We start from the raw sequence: 26415 nt of genomic DNA, 5'->3' as shown, positions 1-26415 counted from the left end.
ACTTAACCCTGGTTGCTTTAATATATATATTATATTTTATATATAATATTTATATATAAATAAAATTTATATATATTACATATATATTTAACCTTTTGGGGAGTTTATTTCTTTATCTATTTTAAAAAAAGGAGTGTTTTGAGTGAGATGATCTCTAATATTGGACATGACTGAAATGACTGAAAACCAACACAGATAAGTTTTGTAGTCATATGTTTGTAGTAGATTCTGAGGCCACCTAATCTAACCTGGATCTGAAAAAAAAAAAAAAGATTGATCCTGTTATCACTGTAATGGTAAATGGGAATTTGCAGATCTTCCCTGACCCTTAATAGGTCAAATGTAATCACACTGAGACCATGTTGGGATGAGCTTGCTGAAAATGTGGAACAGGAAGGTTGGAATAGAGGAGAGCATGAGCAGAGCTGGGAGCAAGCAGCATGGAAGCAGAGCAGCTAGTGTAAGTGAAAGAGGGGCATTTTGCTTAAAAGAGTCTGTTTTGTTTTGAAGGCCTGACAGGGGGAAGACTTTGGAATGTGGGTGCTCACTGAATTGGTTATGTGTAACAACTTCTTGGTTGCTATAATGGATTTGGCTTTCTGGTATGGGGATTCAACTTTCTGGTTTTTGAATAAATGCTTTGGTTCTGTCTTTCATTTGGAAAGTCTGTTACATTTTGTGATTCACAACTACTCCAGCATACCGGTATTCATAGTGGCCTTGGGCACTGTGAATATTGCATTGGCAGTATAACCACAGACCTAAACTGGGGCTATTGTTGTTGTTCTTGGCCAGTCATTTCAGTCATGTCTGACTCTCCATGACTACATTTGGGGTTTTCTTTGCAAAGATATTGGAGTGCTTTGCCATTTCCTTCTCCAGCTCATTTTTACAAATGAGGATCTGAGACAAATAGGTGACTTTGCCAAGGGTCGCACAGCTAGTAAGCGTCTAAAGTCAAATTTGAACTCAGGTCTTCCTGACTCCAGTTCTGGTACTCCATCCACTCTGCTACCTGACCTCCTACTCTGTATTTGAAGAGGAAGCCACCAATAGCCAAAGGGGGCATATTGAATCTCTCCTCCATATAACATAACTTAATAATACTTGGATGTAGGTTTGGATTTTATTTTGGTTTTTTTTTTTTGGCAGTTCTGTTTCCTCCTAATGAGAAACACAGTATTTTCCATCTGGTAGACTATTTAATCAATGACTAAATGGATTATCTGTCATTATTACCTTGTTTTGATAGTGGTAGATCTGATAGGTATTTGATGTTTATGTAGCTTTCCTTTAAAAATAAAAATCTAAGTTTGAGAAAATTTTCAAAGATTTTTTTTTTCCAGAAGGGTAACTTGTGGATAGAAATGACCTTTTACTTGTTTCTATCCATTTGGGGAAGTTAAAAAAAAGTACATTCAAATTTATGGGCAGAATAGAATGCCTTTCCTTAGCTCATGGAAGACGAAAATCTTCATAATAGTCCAAAATTGAATTAGTGAAATTTGGAAATTTGAGGAAAATCCCTTCTCTTTTTTGAAATAATTAATAACCATAAATATGTTGTGATAGTTCAGTTTGTGAAAGGAAAAACTTGATTTGGAATTTTCTCACTTTGTAATTTCCTTTTCTTATGGATAATGATAATAATAGCAGTCCTCTGGATATGTTGGAGCCACAATTAGTGGTCTTACCCAAGGGCCGTGCTATGTCTAAGCTACTGGATATCCTGGGATATAATATAGGGATGCAGAATGAACCAGTGCATTCACTAGTAGGGAAGAAGAAACTCCTTCTCTTTTCCATTATTTATAATCTTAGATAGACATTGAGAGATTAAGTGACTTTCCCAGGGTCACACATCCTTTATAAATTAGAATCAGGTCTGGAACCCTGAATTTCCTGGCTTTAAGTACAGCTCTTTTTACATATAATGTTGGGGAACCAGTGCTTAAGAAGAGGCTGGCAAGTTGTAGACACAGAAGAGTGAATACCTTGAAAGAAAGTTTACAAAGTTTGATAAAGCTACTGAAATCAATATTGCCTATGAAAGGCATCTACAGTACTGTTTCATTCTCCCAACTTTGGGGGAAAAAAGTGGATCACCTAATTCCCTGTTCTTTTCTCTGAAATATTCTTTACATACCTTTATATTCAAGTCACTATTCAAGGTGGTAGATATTAGGTATATTTTTTATTGCAATATCTGTACTCCAGAAGATATTTTGTTTAGAAAGAGAGAAATATGACATTTACCTAGATTAATATAACATGAGGTAAGGTATGATGAGGTCAAAGGGAGGAGATACAATGTGCTTTATAGCATTTAAAGAAGAACAAAACATTTTCACCAAAGGGGACTGGGGAAGAGTTCAAGTAAGAGATAGCATCTGATCTGAACCTCAAAAGAAGAGAAAGATATTGAAAACCAGAGATGAGGAAGTACATTCAAAGCATGGGGATAACTTTTTCTCCACAAACACAGAATTTAGGGAATAGCTAATAGCCACATTTAACTGCAAGTTAAAATTCTGTTTGGGGATTAAAGTGAAACATGATTTAAAGGTAGGTAAGAACCAGACTGTGGGTGACTTTAAATTTCAAGGTAATGATGTTATATTTTCTTCAGAAGACAGAAAACCATTGGAGGATTTTAAGCAGAGGAGTGACATGATCAAACCTGTGTCTTAAGAATTATATTTTGGGGGGAAAAAAGAATTATATGTTGGTACCTGTTCGGAGCATGATTGAAGAAGAAAGAGACTAGTGCAACAGTAGTGAAGCTTTTGGAATAAGGAAGTATTTGAAAGAGTGTATTACAAATTCAATTTTTAAAAATAGTGATTGTTATGCCAGTGAGACATTCAGATGGGAATACCTTGCCCAACAGGTGGTGATGCAAGACTTAAAATCAGTGGAGAAATAGTAAAGGTTGGGCAGTCTTCTTTATAATTAATTATTGAATCTGTGGGAGTGAACAACATCACCCAAGGAGAGGAAAAAAAAAGGCCCAGGACAGAGTCTGGGATGACACGCATTTGTAGTGGGAGGAAAACGGGTGACAATCAATCAAATAAAGTATATGCAGACCAGGAGAACAATCAAGAGACAGTAATGTCACCAAAGCAAATAGAGAAGAGAATATCCCTCAATAAAAGGAGTGTTCCAAAACATTAAAATCTACCACATGGATAAGAGAGTGATAAGAATGTAGGAATGATCGCTGCATTTAGCAATTCAAAGGTTGTTGAGGACCTTTGAGAGAGCCCTTATAAGTCAGAGTCTTAGTTAGAAACTCAGGTGGCAAGGGGTTGAGAAGTTAGTGGGTGGAGAGTAAATAAAGTGAGTGATCATAGTTTGCTCTAAATATCAATTAAGCAATGAAACCAAGGCAGCATATGGAGTTCTTCCTTGAAGAGACCAAAAGTTTAAGAGTAAGGGGTTTATTTTATTTTTTGAGAGGATTAGAACTATAACCATTAGAAACAGAAATAGCCAACATATAAAAGAAAGATTGAAGATGAAAGAACGATAAAATGGTTGGGGGTAGGATTATTTTTAATTGGCAGGCAAGAATTTTTTGGTTGGTTGTAATAGGGAGAATTTCATAGAAGAGGTAGTCCCCTAGATTAGGTATTAAAAGGAGGTAGAATAATATAGTGAAAAGAGTGTGAATTATGTAGTGAGGGTAGGATAGAGAATGGGGATTAGACCTATGGTCTCATTGGTACAGAAAATTCCCAGATGAGGAAACTCCTGTTAAAGTATGTTGTCACTTTTTCTGCAACTTAGAATGCTGAGAGTTTGAGTGACTTTCCCCAAGTAACATAACTAGTTTGTTTCAGAGAGCATGAAGTTTAAGTTTTCCTATTGTGAAGCTATACTGACAAAGAAACCTTCCTATTTGTGGTGGCTTCATAGCCAAAACTGCTTAGTTATGATTAGTATGAGCTACTAGCAAAAAGAGATTTAAAAACACAGCTATGTCATATGCTATTAGATAAGAAAGTAAAAACAGGATTTGCTTTTGGCATTCTTTTATGAGTTATTCTTGAGATCAGAAGGTAAATCATACCTTGAGTTATATATTTTTTAAAGTAACCTATTTCCAGTAAGTGAGAAAAATGGTTAATTCTGGAAGCCAACAACTAGGAATTGCATTCTTCTGAAGTCCCAGGTGACAAAAGTCATTTTTTTTATTTTCCGTATCATTTTTTACAATAAATATCAGAGAACATTTTCCCAGATGACTTTATACAGATAATCATAGAGAATTTTGGAAACCATGAAGAGTAGCAAAGCGTATCTGAGGATTATCAAGGCAAAGTTTGGGTGCATTGATTATTTAAGGAAGGGAGATGAACAGAATACCAGTGGTATATTGCAATATCAAAGACATAATAGATACCAAGTTAATACTTACATAATTATCACATATTGTTAAAATGATCAATGTTTTACCTTCAAAGGTAAATGAAATCTGAACATATCTAAGGTTTAATGGGCCCTTCTAGCTGTTAGGTCTCATTGGCATAATCTTTGAGAATACAGAGGGACCTTTCCACCATAATGAAGCATTGAAATTGAACTTGAGTGATCTTGAAAAAAAATATTGATAAGCAAAATATAAAGGATGAAATGCCACCTTGATACAAATAGGTATTAAACTTACTTTTTAAGTTTGCTTTCCCTTGGGTTTAAAGGCTAGATACTTTTCATCATATTAACACTTACCCAGAAGTAGCAATAACCAAAATCAAGGGTTACTTGGCTCTGATCCAGCTATGTTTTGTGATGTTTCTGCTACTTTTAAAAAGAGAAATTGGGGAAATTGAATTAATATGATTGTAGAACACTGGTGTTAGAATGAAAGTTGCTTAGAGGTAAATGGTCCACATCTTAACAATTGTTAGATTTATGTCTTGTTATATCTATATGTATGTTTCAAAAGATATTTTAGTCTATTTTCAGTATGAACCCTTGAATTGACTATTTGAATTATAATAGTGTTACATTGAACTAACAAGGATAATAATTACACAAATTTGAATAACTATCATTTTTCTTTTTTGTATTTTTGTATGCAACTTACAAAAGGCATTGAGCTCTTAGCTCATAACTCTCTTGTTAATATTATTTGCCTAATCCTGAATACTGTAGATGTTTGCATTGAATTTTTTTATTCTACTCCTATTTCTCATTATGGATATCATAAGCAATTTATTCTAAAATTAAGCCCAATTACTGCTAGGATACTATTTTCAGTTGGAAAATAGAACTGTCATATTTCTCATCATGGATTTCAGACAATATAATGATCTCTGTAATGAAACCCTTCTAATTTTATCTAGCTGTAAAATATTGACTAATTACTATTAATTGTTTGTTGTCATAGTTGCTATTTGAGTCATGTAGCATGGCACAAAGCTCATAACTTATATTGAGTTAAAAAATAAAATTGACAGTAGCTGGCTTCATTAGAAGCAGATGGACCAGACTGGAGATTAAAGAGATTAGACCTAGAGATTAGAAAGACACAGCAGGGAAAGTGATTATTGAAGGTCCCTGATGCTAGCAGTAAGAGGAAGTGGGACAGGGCATGGGCAGTTGTACCTTTGATGAACAGAAAAGTCCATAAAAGCATCAGGAAGATAGCTGTATACAATTTGCATTATTAAAGCCAGTCATTGAAAAAGTAATGCAAGAGGCAGAAAATTTAGGTCTAGACAACAATGTCCATGAATGGACCAGTAGATAATTTCAGCAAAAGTATGTTGATATAATTGTTGATAAAAATATGTTGATATAAAAAATCTAGCAAAAAAATAGTTCTAAATCCAGCTGAGCTTATCTAGAGAAATTTGGTAATATGAAAAGAGGACCCAGCCATAGGGATTCTGTTCCAGAGATGATTCCAGTCCCCATAATATTTTGTGGAAGCAAGGAAGCACTTTGTCTCAAATTAACCATCGAATTGGAACAAGAACCAAGACAAGTATTATCCCATTAGGTATTCTCCTTCACATTTCACCTGGACTACTGAAATAGCTTACTAGTTTATCTCTAAGGCTCAGTTCTCTCCCTTCTTTTTGTTTGTGGGGTTTTTTTGTATATAATGTTTTCAAAGAGATCTTCCTAATGTGCATAGTCTAACCATGTTACTTCCCTACTCAATAAACTGCTTATTGCTTCCAGACTCAAATTAGAGGCCAATTATATGACTTTTGAATTCTTCAACTTTTCAGTCTTGTTATATGCTATTCCCCTTTCTATATGCTACCTTTCAGTCAGAATGACCTTCTTGCTTCCTAAGAGAGAATTTCATTCCCAATGCATTGTAGTGACTCTCCTCTATTCTTAGTATATACTTCTGTCTTGCCTGTAACCTTGTTGAATGCCTTGTTTTCTTCAAACCTATACTCAAACACCATCTTCTAAATCAAGGGTGGGGAAACTGCAGCCTCAAGGTCACATGTGACCCACTAGATCTTCAAGTGTTGAGTCAAAGTGCCATCCTTGAGGCCTTAGAGGGCCACACGAGAGGTCCTAAAGGGCTACGTGTGCCCTTGAAGCTGCAGGTTTCCCACTCCAGTATCTAAATGAAGTCCTTATCATCTCATCTTTTAATGAACTTTTCCCCATAAATCTACTGTTTCTTTACTTTATATTAATTTATTTCTATTTGTCTTCCATAGTAGTATGCAATCTCCTTAAGAATAAGCATGATTCATTTTAACTTTGCATTAATCCCCAGTACTTGACACACAGTAGGAAATGAATAAATATTTGTTCATTGACAGCTTGAGTAAGATGCAAGTGTAAATGCGGACTCATGATTGAGTTCTTCCAAAAAGAAAAAGTGGCTAGCTCAGTCTTACAGCTATCTTTGCCATGAATTACTGAGGGTATTTTTTTATATTTAAGATATTGGGATTTACAATCGGCAGCAATCTTAGATATGATTTAGTTCAAGGTTTTTATTTTATGGGTTTGCCAATTGAGGAACAGAATGCTACCCATAGTCATACAATTATTAAACAGGAAAGTTGAGATTTGAATCCAGGTTGTCTTATTCTAAATCCAGTGGAGTTCGACTGCATCATGGTATCCATTGGAAATATCAGCAACTGGTATTTACATTACCTTTTCTATTTTGAGGTAGCTTCTCATATTTTGTCCTATTTTTCACTCAGCCTGTGTTTTGGTTTTTGTTCTTGCCTGCTCCCTGGGCTTTGGTGTTCTTGGCTAACTTCCTAGTTACTAACTTCTGTTCTTTTTACAACATCTATTTTTTCTCTTGCTTTCAAATTTAATTTTTTTCAATTAGAAAAAAGCATATTTTCTTTCCTGTTCACCCCCCTCCTTCACTGAAAGAAAGAAGGAAAGAAAAAGAAAACCCTTGTAACAAATGTTACAAAACAAAACAAATTTCTGCATTGGCTATGTCAAAAAAGAAAGACACATACATCTCAGTCTGTACCCTGAGTCCATCTCTGAAAGGAAGTGGGTAGCATCTTTCATTATGATCATCTGGAATAGTTTTTGGTCATTGTATTCGATTATTGCATCTAGCCAAATCACTCCTACATTAAACAGTCTTTGCCTCTAAGATAAAATCCAAATTGTTTACCATGACACATTGCCTATATGACTGACATAAAGAAGACATATCTCTTATAGAGGACAGATTTAGTCATCACTCATGGAGATTCAAGTGAGGGACACATCTGGAGGGAGGTCAGTTTGAATGCCCCAACACTTTGTAGAAGCTTCCCCCACCAGGATAGCAGATACAGCTCTCTAAATTAAATCATCATATACTTTGGTACTCATTGATTTCTATGCAAAGGGGAAAATAGGTTATGATTTTGAAAATATGGAACAGTTATAAGAAATAAGAGATTAGCAACCTATAGATTACAGAGAAGCCTCATGCCTATATCTCATGAGTATTTTATTGAAGAAGAGAATCAGAATGTCATATTCATGGCACATTCTGAATAACATCACAAAAGGAAATAGTAATTACTGATGTGGTTATCATACTTGAATCAACTGTCTGAGGTTAGTCTATGTAAATATGTATTACAGATAACTCTTCCAGTTAAATACCAAATAACAACTCTTTAGTTAGTGCTTGAGAGAGGAGGGGATTATAGTTAAACTCTAGTTCTTTTTCCCTTGCAATTTTAATTTTTTTTAGTGTATGCAAATGTCTCTTTTCCTTCTTATCATTTCTAATCTCTTTCTTCTTTCTTTCTTTTTTCTTTTTCACCATCTTTGCTACATCTTTTCCTTTACCATTCACTTTAAACTCATTTCATTCCTTGTAATAGTAATGAAATTTGAAGTTTCTTTTTTTTTGCTAAGCTGAGGTACTTAGCACTTAGTAATTAATCAATCCTCTGTTAAAGAAAGAGAAGGTATGAACCCTTGTTGCTGATGAAGCAGGAAGGGATTGGCTGAAACAGGAAGGAGCTAATGCCATGTGTATATAAGGAGAAGCCACTACTGGGTGAGACAGATCTTCTTGGAGCAACCTTCATGGAGACAGAATTTGCTGTTTCCAGGGAGCCTGAAGAGGAAAGGCCCACCAGGCTGGAGAGAAAGATTTTGATTTTGGGAACCTGGGTGAAGTGAGTTTTATTCTGGAAACCAGTTGGAGCTTCTGCTGAGGAGCTGCTGAGTCCGAGGGCCAGCCAGAGTTTCTGGGAACTGCTGAAGACATCCAAGGTTCATCTGGAGCTGCCACAGACTGTGGAAGCATAACTGTGATGCTGGTACTTTGTATGAACCTGTTCGTGGCTTTGTTAAGCCTTGACTTCTCGGGAAGAGAGAGTGTGAAGGGTTTAAGGTGGACTAGATGCTGTGAGCTTCAGTGTGGAACATGAATTGCATGGAGAGCTGTACAAGGACCCAGGAGCTGTCTGCCTTTGAACTCAGGTGACAGTTTGGTGAATCCAGATGGGATCTGGGACCATGTATGGGGATCCAGGGAATCTGAGAGACCACCCTGAGTCAAGGTGAAAGAAGACTTTACTTGGATACTGTGTACTGACTGAGAAATTGGAATTTACTAGTCACCTAAGGGTGTAGGGCTTGTGTATTTTCTGATGATTGAATGGTGAATGATGTCTGAATAGCAATTGATTTGTAACCTGGTATGCCCCATGAGTGGACATTTTTGGCTATTGTACTTTGTGTCCCTTAAGGAGACAAGCATCCTTAAGGATGATTGAATGATTGAGTTTTTTTGAATGATTGTTACTAAATTATTGTTCTTTGTTCCAAACTTTGTGACCACTGTAGTGAAAACTATGCGGCCATTTAAGTGATAAGCTGTTGCGAATGCTGTATTTGTAACATTGTGAATGCTGCACCTTGATTTTCTGTGAATGTTTTGCTCTGATTTGTTATTGAATAAATAAGAGTGTTCACTATACTGTGTAATCAGAACCTTGAAAGCTGTTCACAGCAGCTATCCTCTGGAAATCTACTTGTGTGTGGCTACACATTCCTCTTCTCCTGCCACAATAAACAAATAATAAATGTGGGAGATGAAATGTGTGGATAGGCTTGGTGAAAGAGAATCCATTCTATTTCTTTGCTCAGTGCTTAATGTGTTCCTTACTTCTTATGCAACTTTCATTCTCCCTTAGGGCAATAATTAAAACTTGCTGGTAGAATGATGCTTTAATAAAATTAACTTCCACTTTTTCTATTAATAATAATCACTAATGAAATTCTGATTTTAAATTGTAGGAGCTATGCCTGTTCCAGACCAGCCTTCATCTTCAGAAAAGACTAGTTCCCTGAGCCCTGTGTTGAATACATCCAATGGGGATGGATCTGAAACTGAGACGACGTCTGCCATCCTTGCATCAGTCAAAGAACAGGTAAAATAATTCAATTTATATTATTTATATGGAAAGAGTTGCATTATCATAGGTGAAAATTGTGGATAAATAATGATGGATAATATAAAAAAAATATTTAACCATACTGTAGCCTTTACTATTGTTTAATGTTTCTTTGGGTTACTTTCATTCATTGCATTGGTTATCAAATTGTATATTTAATGTAATGTTGTTCTATAGCAATATGATAGGAAGAGATTGATATAATGGGAAAAGGCTTAGTCCAGAAAAAAATGGTTATAGCCCTTACTGCTTTATCTGTGTGACCTAGAATAAATCACATGAAGGCTTTAGTTCCTCAGCTGTTCATTGAGATGTTTCAACTAGCTGATCTCTCAGGTGCTTTATAGCTGTATGATTTTTATATAAATTATCTATGTAGATTTTTGTGATTATTAATATATACTAGCTAGAGGTAGGTCATGTTGCATGATTATATAAGACATATATGTGCACACCTACTGGAAACTGAGAAACAAAGAAATAAGATGAAGTGGAAAACTTAGGATTTCTTTAAATGAATTCTGTGTTTATTAATTATTACATATATGATCTGGTTGGGAATCTGTATGCAGTTGTTGCAAATAGGCTTCTGCTGTGTGTGTGTTTTTCAAGTGGTTGGTTCATAATTCTAATGGATTACACAATTTCAATAAAGATAATCTTTGCTTATCTAAGAGAGTTCTCACACAATTATGATAGTCAATCCTTCCCCATCACTTTTCCTTATAATTATATGGATAGCAATGGCTTGTTTTTCCATTCTTCTCCCTCCTTCCCTAATTACAAGTTAACTACTGTTGTCTAGGTATTTTCTCATAGTTGTCATTCAATCAATGAGAAAATTTCAGATTGGAAATAGGACTACTTTGCTCATTTACTCAGAGATTTGGAGACTAAGGCAATATATTTTCTGGAAAAAAAGAGAGTAGCTTTGCCTAGATGGAATTTTTTATGACAAAAATAATATACCTCTCACCTTGATCTAGCCACCCTGCTAATGGTGCATCAGAACTACCATTGTCATATGTGACCTCTAGGGAATGTAAACAAACATATGTTCTAGTATCAGATTTGTTTAACAATGTTGAAGGTTGACATATCCTCCTTTATTTATGGAATTTCCAGATGACTTAAGTTTAAAACCTTTAAGCATTGTTATGAATTTTCCAATTTGTTAATGGAAGTATTTCACAATATGTTATTTATTTTCCTTCTTTATTAAGTACAGAGTACACTTACTTTCTCCCCTAGCTGAAATAGTCTCATTCCTCATTTCTACCTTGTACCTTCACTGCTGGACTCCTTCTAGTCTCAACTAGCCATGATTTCTGTAAGAAGCCTTTTCCAGTCCTTAATCTTACTGCCTTCCCTCTGAGACTACTTTCAATTCATCCTATATCTAGACCTATCTCTGTATCTATATCATCTATATTTATATATCTATCATCTATATATCAAGCTATATGGCCATTTGTATATAATTGTTCACATATTATCTGTACCATTAAACTATGAGCCCCTTGAGATCTAAGACCATTGTTTTGTTTTGTTTTTTCTTTCTTTGTATATCCAGTACTTAGCACAATATCTGATAAATAGGTGTTTAATAAATGCTAGCGGACCTTGACTTAATTTTTTGTTGATGATTTAGTCATCATTAATTCAACTCAATTTGATTTAAAAAGCATTTATGAAGCTCCCACTCTCCATGGATTTGCCCTACATACAGGGACAAAACTGCATTCCTAGAATTTCCAGGATATACCCTATGTATGCATATAAGAAAATACAAGATATTTTGAAAATGGAGTAAACACTAAAAATGAGGAATATGATAAAAGCCTTTGGAGATGTCTTTCAAATGTTTCTTTGTCTCACAGACCCCAGTGACAATCTAGTGAAACCTATGGATCATTCTGGAATATTTTTTTAAAATAGTTGAAGTAAATGCTAAATTTCAGTTTAGATGACTGTAAATAAAGAGATATTTTTTTCCCTTTCAAGCTCATGGACCTGCTGATATCTACCCCAAACTCCCAAATTAAGAACCCCTTGTTTAGGGACTACCCAAGTGAATAGGAACTGCTTTGCTTTGCTAATTCATTATTAGTCTGCTTTGTCCCTTCTCAGCAGTCATTTTTCAGTGGTTCCACTTCTAGCACTCTCTTGCCTCTTAGGTGGAAGCCTTTAGAGGAAACCTGAAAGCCAAGTTTCTTAAGTAAGAAGGCTTAATTCCATATATAATACCTAATCAATGCTTCTGGAGGTAAGGAGATAATTTTTCTCCTTGGATTAAAGTACTTCACCTTTTGGAGAGCAAGTCTCCGTGGCACTTAAAAACCATTTTTACTTAGCTTCAATTTTATGGCTTTATCCCCAAAGGTTTCAGGTTACTAGAAGTATGACCACTAAATAAGGCACTGTGTCATTACATGTTTCAAATTGTCTTGCTATTAAATTCTATTTATTTAACAGCTTTGTAATTTGGGAAGAATAAATGGCATTTATTGTATCCACATCCATTTAGTTTTCCAGCAAATATTTATGTAGCTCCTAGTCTGTGGAAAAAAACTGTGCTAGGTATTCTGGATAACACTAATATAAATGTAATTCAGTTACTGTCTTTAAGGAGCTTATAATTTAGTTCTCTGGGAGCATACATTGACTTTAAACTAGTTTGTTCTTTTGCTTCCTACATGGTTATCTTTTTATCAAAGAATTTCATCATTGGATGAGAATATTCATTTCCCCCACCACCACCACCACCAGACTGTGATTTCAATGATACAGGGAACTTCTGGTAAGGAAATTCCTTCTAACAATGTATGTTGGAAAGAATTACACAATTTATACACATAATTAATTACCTATAGAACTCAGTGGTTAGGTAGCAACAACAACAACAATGATAATATTATATAAAATTTATGTGCCCCCTACATCTCAGACACTATGCCAAGTGCCTTACAAATATCTTATTTTATCTTCACAACAACTATGAAAGATATATTTTTATTATCATTTTACAGTTCAGGAAACTGAGGTGGTTAAGCGATTTACCTTGGGTCACACAGCTAGTATGTGTCAGAGGTAAAGTATTAACCCAGGTCTTCCAGACTCTAAGGCCAGTTTCCTTCCATCATTTTACATTTTGATGTCTCCACAGTTAGAATGTAAGCTTCTTCGGAGTAGGACTATTTTTTTCTTTCATCTTTGTATCCCTAGTACTTAGCTAGCACAATGCTTTATACAGTTATAGTTGTTAGTTGTTTCAGCTGTGTCCATCTTTTAATGACCCAGTTTAGGATTTTCTTGACAAAGATACTGGGGTGGTTTATCATTTCCTTTCCAGCTCATTTTATAGATGAGGAACTGAGACAAACAGAATTAAGTGACTTGCTAAGGGTCACAAACTAGTAAGTGTCTGAAGTCAGATTTCAACTCATGAAGATGAGTCTTTCTGATTTAAGGCTTGTACTCTATCCGCTGTGCCACCTGGCTGACCCAGTCCACTTTATACTTTGTTGCATTTGTCCTTTGTTTTTGAAGAGGACCATGTCATCAGGGAAATGATGATATAACTTGCTGTTGACTTTGATTTGAGTGAGGGAGGGCTGTGCAAGGTCACCAGCCTTACATTATCCTCCACAGCCATCTGGATCCAGTGATCAGATATTCAGCAGGATGACTGGAGATGACTCAGGAAGCAATGGGAGATCCCCACCCTTTTGGGCTAAGGCCTTTTTATGTACTGACAGTGAAGTAACGCCCATTCAGTGAAGGGGGCCCTTTAAGAAGTGAGTCCAGGGGGCGGCTAGGTGGAGCAATAAGTAGAGTACCAGCCCTGACATCGGGAGGATCTGAGTTCAAATCTGGCCTCAGACACTTATCTCTTACTAGTCATGTGACCCTGGGCAAGTCACATAAACCCTATTGCCCTCCAAAAAGAAGTAAGTCCAGGGAGGGCACCTTTAATTAGAAAAAAAAAAGAAAAAGAAAAGAAAAAATCAAGCTGTAAGAGGAAGACCTTCAGGGTCATTTAATCTTTTTGGAGGATGAACCACTAATCTTAGTTCACAAGCCATATTTACTTTTGTGAATATTTCCCAGATGTTACAGTAAATTGCTCAGTATTTATCTTCCACTTTCTTAGTATGATACTGAGTCTTTCACTCTGCTACAGACCTTTGGAAAATGATGCCAAGTTATGACCACATGGTGTCTACATGTGGACCCATTTTTTGAAGAAGAAATTTGTTGTAGAAAGCCCTCTGAAGATGGAGGACCCAACTTTGAACCAGAGATCTGCCATTTACTAACTTTGTGACCTTAATGCAAATATTTACGTAATAATAAACAACTTTTCTGAGTCTCAGTTTCTTTATTGTAAAAATTACTGCATTAGAGTAGGAGATGTCTAAGGTCCCTTGCAGTTTTAAAAACTATTATTCTTTGAATGCTAGAGTAGGTAAAAAAAAAAACACATTTGTTGAACTGCATTGCTAGCTGTGATAGTAATAGAAATTTTTTTGGATTTACATATGAATTGAAAGTTTTCTCTAAAATTTCTTTAATTGTTGTGTGGTAAATCCCTCTCAACAGCAGGACATCTGTATATTAACAGGTTCATTACTATTTATGACAAACCAGTAAAAAAAAAAAAAGGTGCATAGCCAGTAATTTAAGAAATAGCAAGTCTCTGGTCTCAAACATTTACTAGTTATATTTCCCTTAAAAAGGGAAGTACTACTATAATAACAACTACTACTACTACTGTTACTAGCATCTAACTCACAAGTAGGGACTGAGGCAAGATATTTATGATTAGCTTAAGTCACTTAACCCTGTTTATTTCAGTTTCTTCATCTGTAAAATGAGCTGGTAAATGAAATGGCAAACCACCCTAGTATCTTTGCCACAACTGAATGCAACTGAAATGACTACACTAAACAACAACAAAGAGTCATAGATAGTTCAGATTTTTGTATTTGTAGTACATTTATAATTTCATCAATTATTCCTTATGTGTTAAAGACATACATTCAAATTGGAATCATCACTCAGTTAAAGGTAGGAAAGTGGATGGATCCCTCAGCTGCCATCTCTTGATGCAATATACAGGTTTATCAAGTGAGCCAATCATAATAATCTGGCCTTAGCCACTACATGTAAGGTAAATGCTAGTAGTAGTAATAGTAGTAGTAGTGCTGCTGATGGTGGTGGTGGTGGTGGTAGTAGTAGTAGTAGTAGTAGTGGTGGTAATACTAGTAGTTTAGTAGTAGTATTAGTAGTAACATACAAAGAAAAGTACAACTATGATGATGATGACAATGACTACTACTACAAAAACTATTACTATTACTACAAGTTGTGTTTTTATTATTAGCATTGTCATTTGACAAATGAGGGAACAGAATTAGAGAGGTTAAATGGCATGTCCAGAGTCACATAGCTAGTAAGAGACCAAGGTAAGGATTCCAAATTAAGTCTTCGTGAATGTAAGTAAAGTGCTGTGATCACTATACCACGTAGCTATCTCTAAGATATCAAAAAGAGTGACAGAGAAATGAGGATTTCACCTCCAGGAAAAATGGAGGTCATCTATTCTGTTATATCCCAAACACATCTACCTACACCCTTTTTTGTCAAGGTTAAGTATTTCCTTGATGATTTAACCTTTTTTTTTTCAAATGCTTTATTAACTTCTGGTCTACATCATTAATTTCTTCCAGATTTTGAGTTACAAAATTTCTCCCTGTTTTTCCCCTACCCACCACCCCAGAATAGCAGTCCCACAGGATATCCCCTCCTCCAATCTGCTCTCTCCCATATCTTCTCCCATACTCCCTTAGACTTTTCCAGTAGGGCATGGAGGATCTCTATGCCCCAGTGCCTGTATACCTTCTTTCCCAATTACATGTAAGATAGTATTAATAATAGTATATATGTATATAATTTTAAACATTTGATTTTAAAACTTTGAATTCCAGATTCATTACCTTCCTCCCTTGTCACACACATTTACTGGGAAGATAAGCAGTTCAGTATAGATTGTCTATGTGTAGCTAATGCAAAACATTAACATAGTAGATATATTGTAAAATACTGACTATATTTCCTTCCCACCTATCCCACCAACCACTTGTTCTAGTCTCTACTTTGATCCCATTCCTTTTCAAAAGTGGGTGCTTCCAACTTCCTTCCCTCCCAGCCTGCCCTCCCTTCCATCATCCCCCTTCTCATCCCCTTCCCCCTACTCTCCTGTAGGGTGGTACCCTATTTAGTGTGTATTTCTTTCCCTCCCTGAGCCACATTTAGTGAGAATAAGTTTGACCCATTCCCTTTTGCCTTCCTATTCTTCCCCTCTATTGTAATCCTTTTGCCTCTTCTTTATGAGATAGTTTACCCCATTCTGTCCCCATCTCCTCTCATTATTTTCCTCTCTCACCTCTTAATTTCCTTTTTTAAGTATCATCCCTTTCTATTAAATTGGTCTTGTACCCTCTATCTATGTATACCTGAAAGCATAAATACACACATTCACACATGTATTCACAGGCCCGTATACCCTCCAATATAGATGAATATATTTTTCTATTCCCTTTATTTTCATACTGAGAAAAGTTTCATCAATTACAGTTATCATTTTTCCATGTAGGAATATTAATAGTTCAACTTTGATCAGTGGCTTATGATTTCTTTTCCCTGTTTACCTTCTCAAGCTTCTCTTGTTTCTTGTCAAATTTCTATTCAACTCTAGTTTTTTCATTAAAATTGCTTGAAAGTCCTCTATTCCACTGAATGACAATATTTTCCCCTGAAAGTTGATACTCAGTTTTGCTGGGTAGGTGACTCTTTGTTTTAATCCCAGCTCCTCTGCCCTCCAGAATATCCTATTCCAAGCCCTTTGATCCCTCAGTGTAGAAGCTGCCAGGTTATCCTGATTGTGTTTCCACAATATTCAAATTGTTTCTTCCTGAATGCTCATAATATTCTCTCCTTGATCTGGGAATTCTGGAACCTGCCTATAATATTCTGAGGAGTTTTCCTTTTTGGGATCTTTTTCAGGAGGTGGTCAGTGTATTGTTCCAACCTCTTTTTTGCTTTCTAGTTCTAAAACATCAGGGCAATTTTCCTTGAGAATTTCTTGGGGGATGATTTCTAGGTTCTTTCACTGATCATGGCTTTCAGGTAGTCCAATAATTTTTAAATTCTCTCTCCTGGATCTATTTTCCAGGTCAGTGGTTTTTCCCATGAGATATTTCACATTGCCTTCTGTTCTTTCATTTGTGTAGATCTGGTTAACATCATCTTGTTTCTCTTAAAGTCACTAGCTTCTCTTTGGTCCAATCTAAATCTGAGGGAACAATTCTCCTCATTGAGCTTTTGAGATTCTTTTTCCATCTGGCAAATTCAGCTTTTTAAGGCATTCCTCTCCTCATTGCCTTTTTGAGCCTCTTTTGACAATTGAGTCAGTCTGTTTTTAAGGTATGATTTTCCTCAGACTGTTGACTCTAATTTCATAATTTTCTTTCATCATTCTCATTTCTCTTCCCAATGTTTCCTCCACTTCTCTTATCTGCTTCTTAAGGTCCTCCATGGCCTGTAGCCAGCTCGTATTTTCCTTTGAAGCTTTTGGTGCAGGAGTTCTAACTTCACTATATTCCTCCTGTTCCATGCTTTGCTCCTTTTTGTCCCCAAAATAGGAGTCTAATGTTGCATTCTTCTTTTTGCTTTGTTTCTTTTGCCTGGTCATGTCATCCCTCAGTCACTTGACCCCTAGCCTTTTTGCCACAGTAGGACTCTGGAACCAGACACGGGAACTTTGTCCCAATCACTGGGGTTTTCTCAGCTGCTGGAGGTTTTAGTTGGGTGCCCTCTCTGAAGCCTCCACATGCTCTGGCAAGCTGGTCCCATACCCCAGGACCTCCACCCTAAACTGCAATCCAAATCCAAGCAGGATAAAGCAAGAGCAATTACCCTTCAGACTAGTCACTTGGTCCCCCTATGTTCTGCAGGCCAGGAGCTGCAGTTGCCACGTGGGTCTGGCTGTGTTGGGTGTCTCCCTGGCTTCTCTCCCTGGGGGCAAAAGCCGAAGCTCTCCCAACTACTGCTCCCAGAGTCCAGACTGCACTGACCTCTCACTTTGTCCTTCACATCTATGTGTTGATGAATCTGGAAACGGACACAGCTGCTAGTGATCTGGAATCCCTCCGGCAGGCAGCTAGTCCGGGCCGCCCTGGGGCTAACCCCTGGCTCACGGGGGTCTGGGCTTGGCTCCCAGAGCACTGTGCTGGCTGATTCCTGCCGGCCTGCCAGGCTGTCCTCAGTGGGAGGTTAGCTTTTCTGTGTCATTTTGTGAGTTCTGCAGGTCCAAAGTTTGTTTAGAGTCCCCTTTTTCATGGATTGGGAAAGGTGGAAGCCAGAGCCACAGGGAGGTCTTGCTTCTACTCCACCATCTTGACTCCACCCCCTGATGATTTAATCTTTATTTCCCCAAATCATAGCACTGCATTTTGTGCATAACACAGTACCCAACACATAACTGATGCTAAATGAATGCATGTGGATTTAACATAGTGGAAAAATGAATTAGTGGGTTTCAAACTATACTTGAAGAAGGATGTGTTCTGGTTGTTGTCCTTCATTATCATTGCTATAAAATTATATAACTTTCTGAGTAAGATAATCATTGAGTTAACATTAAGCTTTTTTCTGGAGTTTTATTGTGGGCAGTTCACCCGTTTATGTAGTGGAACAACCTTCTGGTTAATGGTGGTTGTCTTTTATTCTTGAAGAAGACCAAAATGACTTTGCTATATGACCGTCAGTTTACAATGTATCCTATTCTGACTGATCAAGTCAATATGAGCTTGGAATGTTCTATCACAGGTTGGGCAAAAATAGTCTATGTGAACATTTGGGGTGCATTCTCTAAATTACCTTTGAGCTACTTCAATTCTGCTTTGCTCAGAGAGCACAGCACCTTCTCTAATGAGGGCATGCCATGCTGAGCAGTCCTGTGCCTGTGTCTCCCATGTCACACAATCAAGACAAAAGATTTTTAAAATTTATTTTAGTTTTCGAAATTCATTTTCACAAGATTTTGAGTTATAAATTTTCTTCCCACTACCCCCCACCCTAAGATATTGAGCCTACTGAATACCCCTTCCCCCAATCTGCTCTATCTTATATCTTCCCCCATCCCTCCTCTAATTTTCTAGTAGGGAAAGATGAATTTCTATCCCCCAGTGCCTGTATATCTTATTTCCCAATTGCATGTAAATTTGTTTTTTAACATTTGTTTTCAAAACATTGATTTCCAGATTCTGCCCCTTCTTCCCTTCTCACCCACCCCCTCTGGGAAGCTAAGCAATTCAATATAGGTAGTATATGTGTAGTTATGCAAAAGCTTTCCATATTAGATAGATTGTGAAAGACTAACTATATTTCCATCCATCCTTTCCCACCCCAACTTATTCTATTTCCTACTTTGACCCTGTCCCTTTTCAAAAGTGTGTGCTTCTAACTACCCTCTCCCCAAATCTGCCCTCCCTTCTATCATCCCCCATCTTATCCCTTTCCCCCCTACTTTCTTGTAGGGTAAGATACCCAATTGAGTATGTATATTATTCCCTCCTTAAGCCAAATTCAATAAGAGTGTGGTTGACCCATTCCCTTTCACCTTCCTCTTCTTTACCTTCATTGTAACAGTTTTCTCTTGCCTCTTTTATATGAGATAATTTACCCTATTCTATCTCTCCCTATCTCCTTGTCTCATTATATTCCTCTCACCTCTTAATTTTATTTTTTAGATATCCTCCCTTTCTGTTCAGCTGATCCTGTGCCCTCTGTCTATGTAAACATGTAGACATATATACACACATGTATTTATACACATACATCCCCCTATATAAACATATATATGTGTTTACATATATATATATGTATACATATATATTCCCTTCAACTATCCTCATATGAGAAAAGTCTCATGAGTTACAATTATATTTTTTCCATGTAGGAATATAAATAGTTCAACTTTAATAAGTTCCTTATGATTTCTTTTTCCTGTTTACCTTCTCATGCTTTTCTTACTTCTTGTATTTGAAAGTCAGATTTTCTGTTCAGCTCTGGTTTTTTCATCAAGAATGCTTGAAAATACTCTATTTCATTGAATGATCATATTTTCCCCTGAAGCATTATACTCAGTTTTGCTGAGTAGGTGATTCTTGGTATTAGTCCTAGCTCCTTTGATCTCTGGAATATTCACCTTTGAATCTCTTGGAATATCATATTCCAAGCCCTGCAATCCCTTAATGTAGAAGCTGCTAGATCTTGCATTATCCTGATTGTGTTTCCACAATACTCAAATTGTTTCTTCCTAGTTGCTTATAATATTTCCTCCTTGAGCTGGGAACTGTGGAATTTAGCTATAATATTTCTAGGAGTTTTCTTTTTGGGAATCTTTTTCAAGAGGTGATTGGTGAATTCTTTCAATTTCAATTTCCCCCCTGGTTGTAGAATATCAGGGCAAATTTCCTTGAGAATTTCCTGAAGATAGATTTGTAGGTTCTTTCTTTGATCATGGCTTTCAAGTAGTCATGTAATTTTTAAATTATCTCTCCTGGATCTATTTTCCAGGTCAGTGGTTTTTCCAATGAGATATTTCACATTGTCTTCTATTTTTTTCCATTTGTTTGGATCTGTTTTATAGTATCTTGATTTCATATAAACTCATTAGCTTCCATTTGCTCCAATCTAATTTTGAAGGAATTATTCTCTTCTATGAGTTTTCAAAATTCCTTTTACATCTGGGCAATTTGGTTTTTTAGTGCATTTTTCTCCTTGCTGGCTTTTTGGGCCTCTTCTGCCATTTGAGTTAGTCTATTTTTTAAGGTTTTATTTTCTTCAATATTTTTGGGGTCACCTTTACCAGGCTTTTGACTTTCACTTTTCGTGACTTTCTTGCATCATTCTCATTTCTCTTCCCAATTTTTCTTCCACTTCTCCTACTTGATTTTCAAAATCCTCCTTGAGCTCCTCCATGGCCTGTAAGCAATTCATATTTTTCTTGGAAGTTTTTGATGCAGGAGTTTTGCCTTGGTGAATTCTTCTGGTTCCATGTTTTAATCCTTTTATTTCCCCAAAAAAAGTATTCCATAGTCTGATTGTGCTTCCTTTGTTTACTTATCTTGCCAGCCAATGACTTTACTTTTGAGCTCTTTTCCATGGTAGAACTCTGCTTCCATAGTGGAGAGCTTTGCCCCAAATTGCGGGGGGGTTTGCAAATGTTGTCAGAGGTCTGAGGAAGATACCCTCCCTACAGACACCATTAGCTCTGGCACGCTGTCACTTCTCACCCCACTACCATCGCCCAACACAGTGACCTAGATCCAAGCAGATCAAAGCAAGACCAATTACCCTCTGAATGGCTGCTTTGTCCCACTATGATCTGTAGGCCAGGAATGCTGGAGGCAGCCATGCAGCAGCAGCAGCATTCCCCTCACCCTGAGGGCAGGGGCCAGACCATGCTCTTCCATCACACAGTTCCAACAAAGTTCCCCACTGACCTTTTACTTTCTCTTTGGTTTGTATGGGTTGAAAATTCTGGAAACCACCACAGCTGGTGGTGATTCACTCTCCTGAAGTCTGCTCTTACCAGTCTATTCCACTGGTCGCGGCTGCCTCAGGCTTGGCATGGCTTAGGGACTGTGAGAAGCTTCCAGTATGGTGCAATAGACCCTTACTTGTTGGCCTGCCAGGCTGGTTTCAGTGGGAAATGTTTTCTCTCTGTCACTTTGTGGGTTCTGTAGCTCTAAAATTTGTTTAGAGTCATATTTTACAGGTATTGGAGGTTGCTGTGGTGGGAGCTCACAGAATTTCCTAGTTCTACTCTGCCATGTTGGCTCTACCCCCTCGAGTCCAAAGTTTTTAAGAGAGACCTTGAGAGTGTCATTGTATTGCTCCTTCTGATCCCCATGTAAACTCTTTCCCTGTGTGAGTTCAGCATAAAATAGTCTTTTATCAAGCATATATTTGGCATTTGAACAACACGGTCGGCCTATCATACTTGTGCTCTCTGCACTAGAGTTTGAATACTTGACAGTTTAGTTTGAGCTTCTACAACATTCTCAATCTCCACACAAATACCTGAAATTCTGATTGGAAATTGCTTTTGTCATCGTTCATATCAACCTAAAATCCCACTATTTTAGTCTGTCAAAACTTTTTTCAACCTTAGTTCACTTTTTAAACATGTAATGTTTATCATTGTATCTACCTCACATTTATTAAACAAGTTGTCTAGGTCATACAGAGAGTTAACAAAAATCCTAAACTACATAGGACCAAGAACAAATTTCTGGCAAACACTCCACTAGTGATTGTCTTCCAAGTTCACAATGATCTTATAACAGTTTTGTTTTTGTGTGTCAATTATTCATTTGGTTCTGAATCCAAATAATTGTGTCATATTCTAGCTAACTCAATCTTTTTTCCACAAGATTTCACAGGGGATTTTTAAAAATTCTGGATGAAATACATATATACATATACATACATACACATATGCATATATATACATATATGTATGTGTGCATGTATTTATGTATGTATATATTAATTTATTTATAATATGTATATAGCAGTCCCTAACTCAGGGGCACAGAACCTATAGCTTTGAGGCCACATATGGCCCTCTAGGTTCTCAAGTGTGGCCCTTTGACTGAATCCAAGCTTCACAGAACAAATCCCCTTAATAAAAGAATTTTTTCTGTAAAACTTGGATTTAATCAAAAGTCCACAACCAAGGACCTAGAGGGCCACATGTGGCCTCGAGTCCTCAGATTCCTTACTCCTGCCCTTACGTGTCTGTGTAATAACCCTGAGAACAAAGGAATTATCAGTGTGATGTGGCTTTTTCATAATGAAGTCATACTAGATCTTAAAAATAATTGCTTCCCTTTCTAAATATTTATAAAGTATTTTTATAATAACATTCTATAATTCTTCTAAGAATTGAAATCAGACTTACCAGCCTACATTTCATAGACTCCTGATTCTTCCTTTTAAAAATTAGGATCTTTCTTCCTTATGTGATTTTCTACAGGAAGATTTCCCATTCTCTATGATTTTGGGAGATTGCATATAAATAGATCAGCAATAATATCTGCCAATTCTTTAACTCTACTAATTTAGGTTTGCAAACACCTGACTTCATTGTGAGAACTCTTTTATTATCTCTCTTAGGGTTAGGTCTTAGGTTTCAATTCTCTACCAACAGTTTTGTTCTTCACCCAGTCTTCCACGCCCCACTTGAATCCCAAGATCATTCCCAGAAGCAAGAAGAAAGAAAGAAGCAAATAAGAGTTGAAGAGCTAAATATTTTCCATACCATCTATTTGTCATACCATCTACTTCAGTCAATGAAGATCAATCTTTTGACCTTCTTTCCCTTAACATAGTTTTAAAAGCCCATTTGATTATCCAATGATAATCCATCGATTATTCGTTATCAGGTTTAATTCTCTTAACACCATTCAGGTGAAGAGTTTTTCAAAATTTTAAGGGGTAGAGAAATGCTATTAATCACCACCACCACCACCACCATCATCATCAATACTATTACTTGACTTCTTCAGGTTTCCTCATTGCTTCCATCGCTGAGCATGATTTATTCACTAAACAGGAGTATTGTAATTATTTGTAATGTTTATTAGCAATGAGAATAGTACTAAGTTATTCTAAAAATATTTGTTTTTAAAAGTTGCTGATATTTAATAGTGGCTTTCTGTTTACTGAGTTATGAATTATAGATTCTGGTAGAATGATTTTATTATTTAAATTTTAAATTATCAAAAATATAGCATGTAAAAGGAACATTTTTGAAAATTATCATAAAATAATATTTTCCTTTATAAACTATTTTTCCAATTGGTATATCAATACATTTGCCATATTAAATAATGTCATTATAATTAACAAAATTATTTTTGATGACTTGATTCCCTAAAATTATCAATCATTTTAGACTCTTTGGGAAATTTGTGTTACAAAAATGAGGAGAAAGCTTTCATTCATCGATACAGAAAAACCTTCAGGATAAGATCAGGAAGGTACAGGATCTTTATCTGACTAGACCAGTGAACTTTATATAAATGTAATCAAACAAAATAAGTTATAGTGCACAAACTAGATTGTCTTTATATTTCAAAAACCAAGATTCATATTATAGCACACTTGATAAATCACTTGACTGCTAATTTTGAAATATGTTCTCTCTTTCAAACTAGGGGTTTTACTTTCTGATTGGAATACTTAAATTTGTGTGTTTTCCCCCTCAATTGACCACACTAGTATCTGTACTGTTAAAAGATGACTATTATTCATTCTAATAACTGAACTGTGACTTGAGAGAGTAAGTTAGAAGTGACCAGTCTTGAGTTCATGCATCAAGGCTGATGGATCCAGTGGGGTCCTAGACAAGGGAAAGTCACAGCCATGGAGGTCATCAAGAAAGTACTTTCTTCCTTTATAGAGGAGACTTGTAGTGCCTTGGAACCATACTCTCAGGGAAATATCTAATCATAATGTTTATAATAAATTTTTGCTAGCAGCTACTGCTCCTTAAGGATTTGACCATCTTAGACTAGTGACCTAATTCTGTGCTACCACCCACAGATAAGACAAGGATAGTCTCCCATACCCTAGGGTCATATTCTTCCCAGACATAAAAAGGAAAGTTATGCTCCAGAATTAGTTTCTTAAAGTCAGGAACTATCTCACTTTTGTATTTCTCTGCGATAGGCATTTAACATTTTTTTTTATTGATGTGATTTGTCAAATTATGTTATACTTTAATATTATTATATTATAAACATCTTGCTGAACAAAATAAGCGGAACTTTTCATAAAACAAAGTCCTACTGATCATCCTATTTATAGAATTGTAGGGCATCTCCTTAACCCCTCCCCAAATAAAACAACAAAAAGAAAACTTTCTCCCTCAAATTAAGTAAAGATCACATAACTGTCATTAGACCCTTCCCTGTCTAATTGATATAGAATCACCATTTTACAGGCAGAGGAGGTATTTAAAGAACAGCCTTGGTTACATTTAGTGAAACTGTTTCAAGGCTTTCAGACACCTATGCCTTGACTTCCTTGAGATTTCTCATCTGTGATAATAAAAACTATTGACAGTCGTGATTGCTAGACATGGCTTTAGCTTACTTCATGCTGAGTTATTGATATTCCTCCCTTTACCCCATGCTTGTGGTATTCAGCACAATGATTCACATTAATATAATGTCATAATCTATATAAAAGTCTTTCCTATCAATAATCCTTTGATCTTAGCACCACATACACCATTACATACACTATTACCATGATCTTACTCATGAGGACCAAGAAGGCCTTACCTAAAATGCCATAAAGAGGAAGCAACAGAGCTAACGGATTTGGATTTAAACTTACTGCATTCCTGAAGATAAGATCAATACTCTTTTCACTATAACCCATTGCCTCTTGAATGTAGGTTCTTAACTGTTTTTGTGTTGTAGACCTATTTGGCAGAGAAGTTGAATGAATTCCTTTCTGAGAATCATGGTTTTAACAACATGAAATATAATAGAGGGGATTCCAAAGGAAACAAGTTTTCCTGATATAAAAAGAATTGTTTTCCCAAACAAGGTGACAGATCCCCAGAATTCTATCCAAGGATCTACCTAGGTTGAGCCCCTATGCTAATTATCTTTTCTAAGGAGCAGATTCTTTTATTAGCTGCACAAGCACTGAACCTCTTTCAGAAAGAGTGGGTCAGAAAGTAAAGGTAGGAAATGGGGGACAGGTGTGAGGAAAACAAATGGATTTGGAGTCTCTTCTGGGAGAGGATCGATATCAATAAAAGTGATCAGGCAAACTGAGTAGTGGAGATATGGAAATACTCAAAAGATTATACAGGAGAGACCAGGAACCGGAGTGAGAGGTAGAGGACACAGAGGTTGAGATCTAGTTACAAAACACAGAAGAGCATACGGTAACAAATAGAGATTATAGTCTAACGGGGTAAACTACTGGAGTGGGCAGTTGTTTGCCAGAGCTGAAAAGATTAAAAGCCAAATAAAGGTAAATAAGTAAGCTGTCAAGAACAGAATCCAAATTCTGAGAGCCTGGACTGCAAGTACAAAGCAACAGAGTAGCAAGAATCAGAGCCTAGACAATGAGTAATAAGAGATTTCATTTAGCACAGTCCCTGGCACATACTAAGCATTAAATAAATGCTTTTTTTGACTTGTTGACTGAATAATAGTGCAAAGGGCTGGTATAATATGGGTTCAAAAAACAAAATCTTAGTTGATTAAATCATCTTCAGGAATCCAAGAGAAAATCACAGTTAGGTTTCTTTCTCTTTTTATATTCTATTTCTACCCAAAAAGTTTCAGTAGAAATTTATCATAAAATCTGTCAAGTTGGAACTAAACGTATTTGG

General features: G+C 36.3%; 1 protein-coding gene across 5 annotated transcripts in view; it reads left to right on the top strand.

The window, feature by feature from the left end:
• CTNND2 (catenin delta 2) overlaps positions 1-26415 on the top strand; it is a 1206354-nt gene that overhangs the window by 207782 nt on the left and 972157 nt on the right. For all 5 annotated transcript variants that reach the window (XM_069077188.1, XM_069077207.1, XM_069077216.1 and 2 more), the window contains one exon: positions 9763-9896. In XM_069077188.1, coding sequence (XP_068933289.1) covers positions 9768-9896 — 129 coding nt within the window. In that variant the 5' untranslated portion in view covers positions 9763-9767. The remainder of the gene's footprint in view (positions 1-9762; positions 9897-26415) is intronic.

Source organism: Petaurus breviceps, unplaced genomic scaffold (assembly GCF_028583685.1).
Source record: "Petaurus breviceps papuanus isolate PSGF00001 unplaced genomic scaffold, PetGlider_PUasm1.0 151, whole genome shotgun sequence".
Lineage (NCBI taxonomy): Eukaryota > Metazoa > Chordata > Mammalia > Diprotodontia > Petauridae > Petaurus > Petaurus breviceps.
Note: the sequence above shows the minus strand (reverse complement) of the source record. Positions and strands in the feature narration are given on the sequence as shown.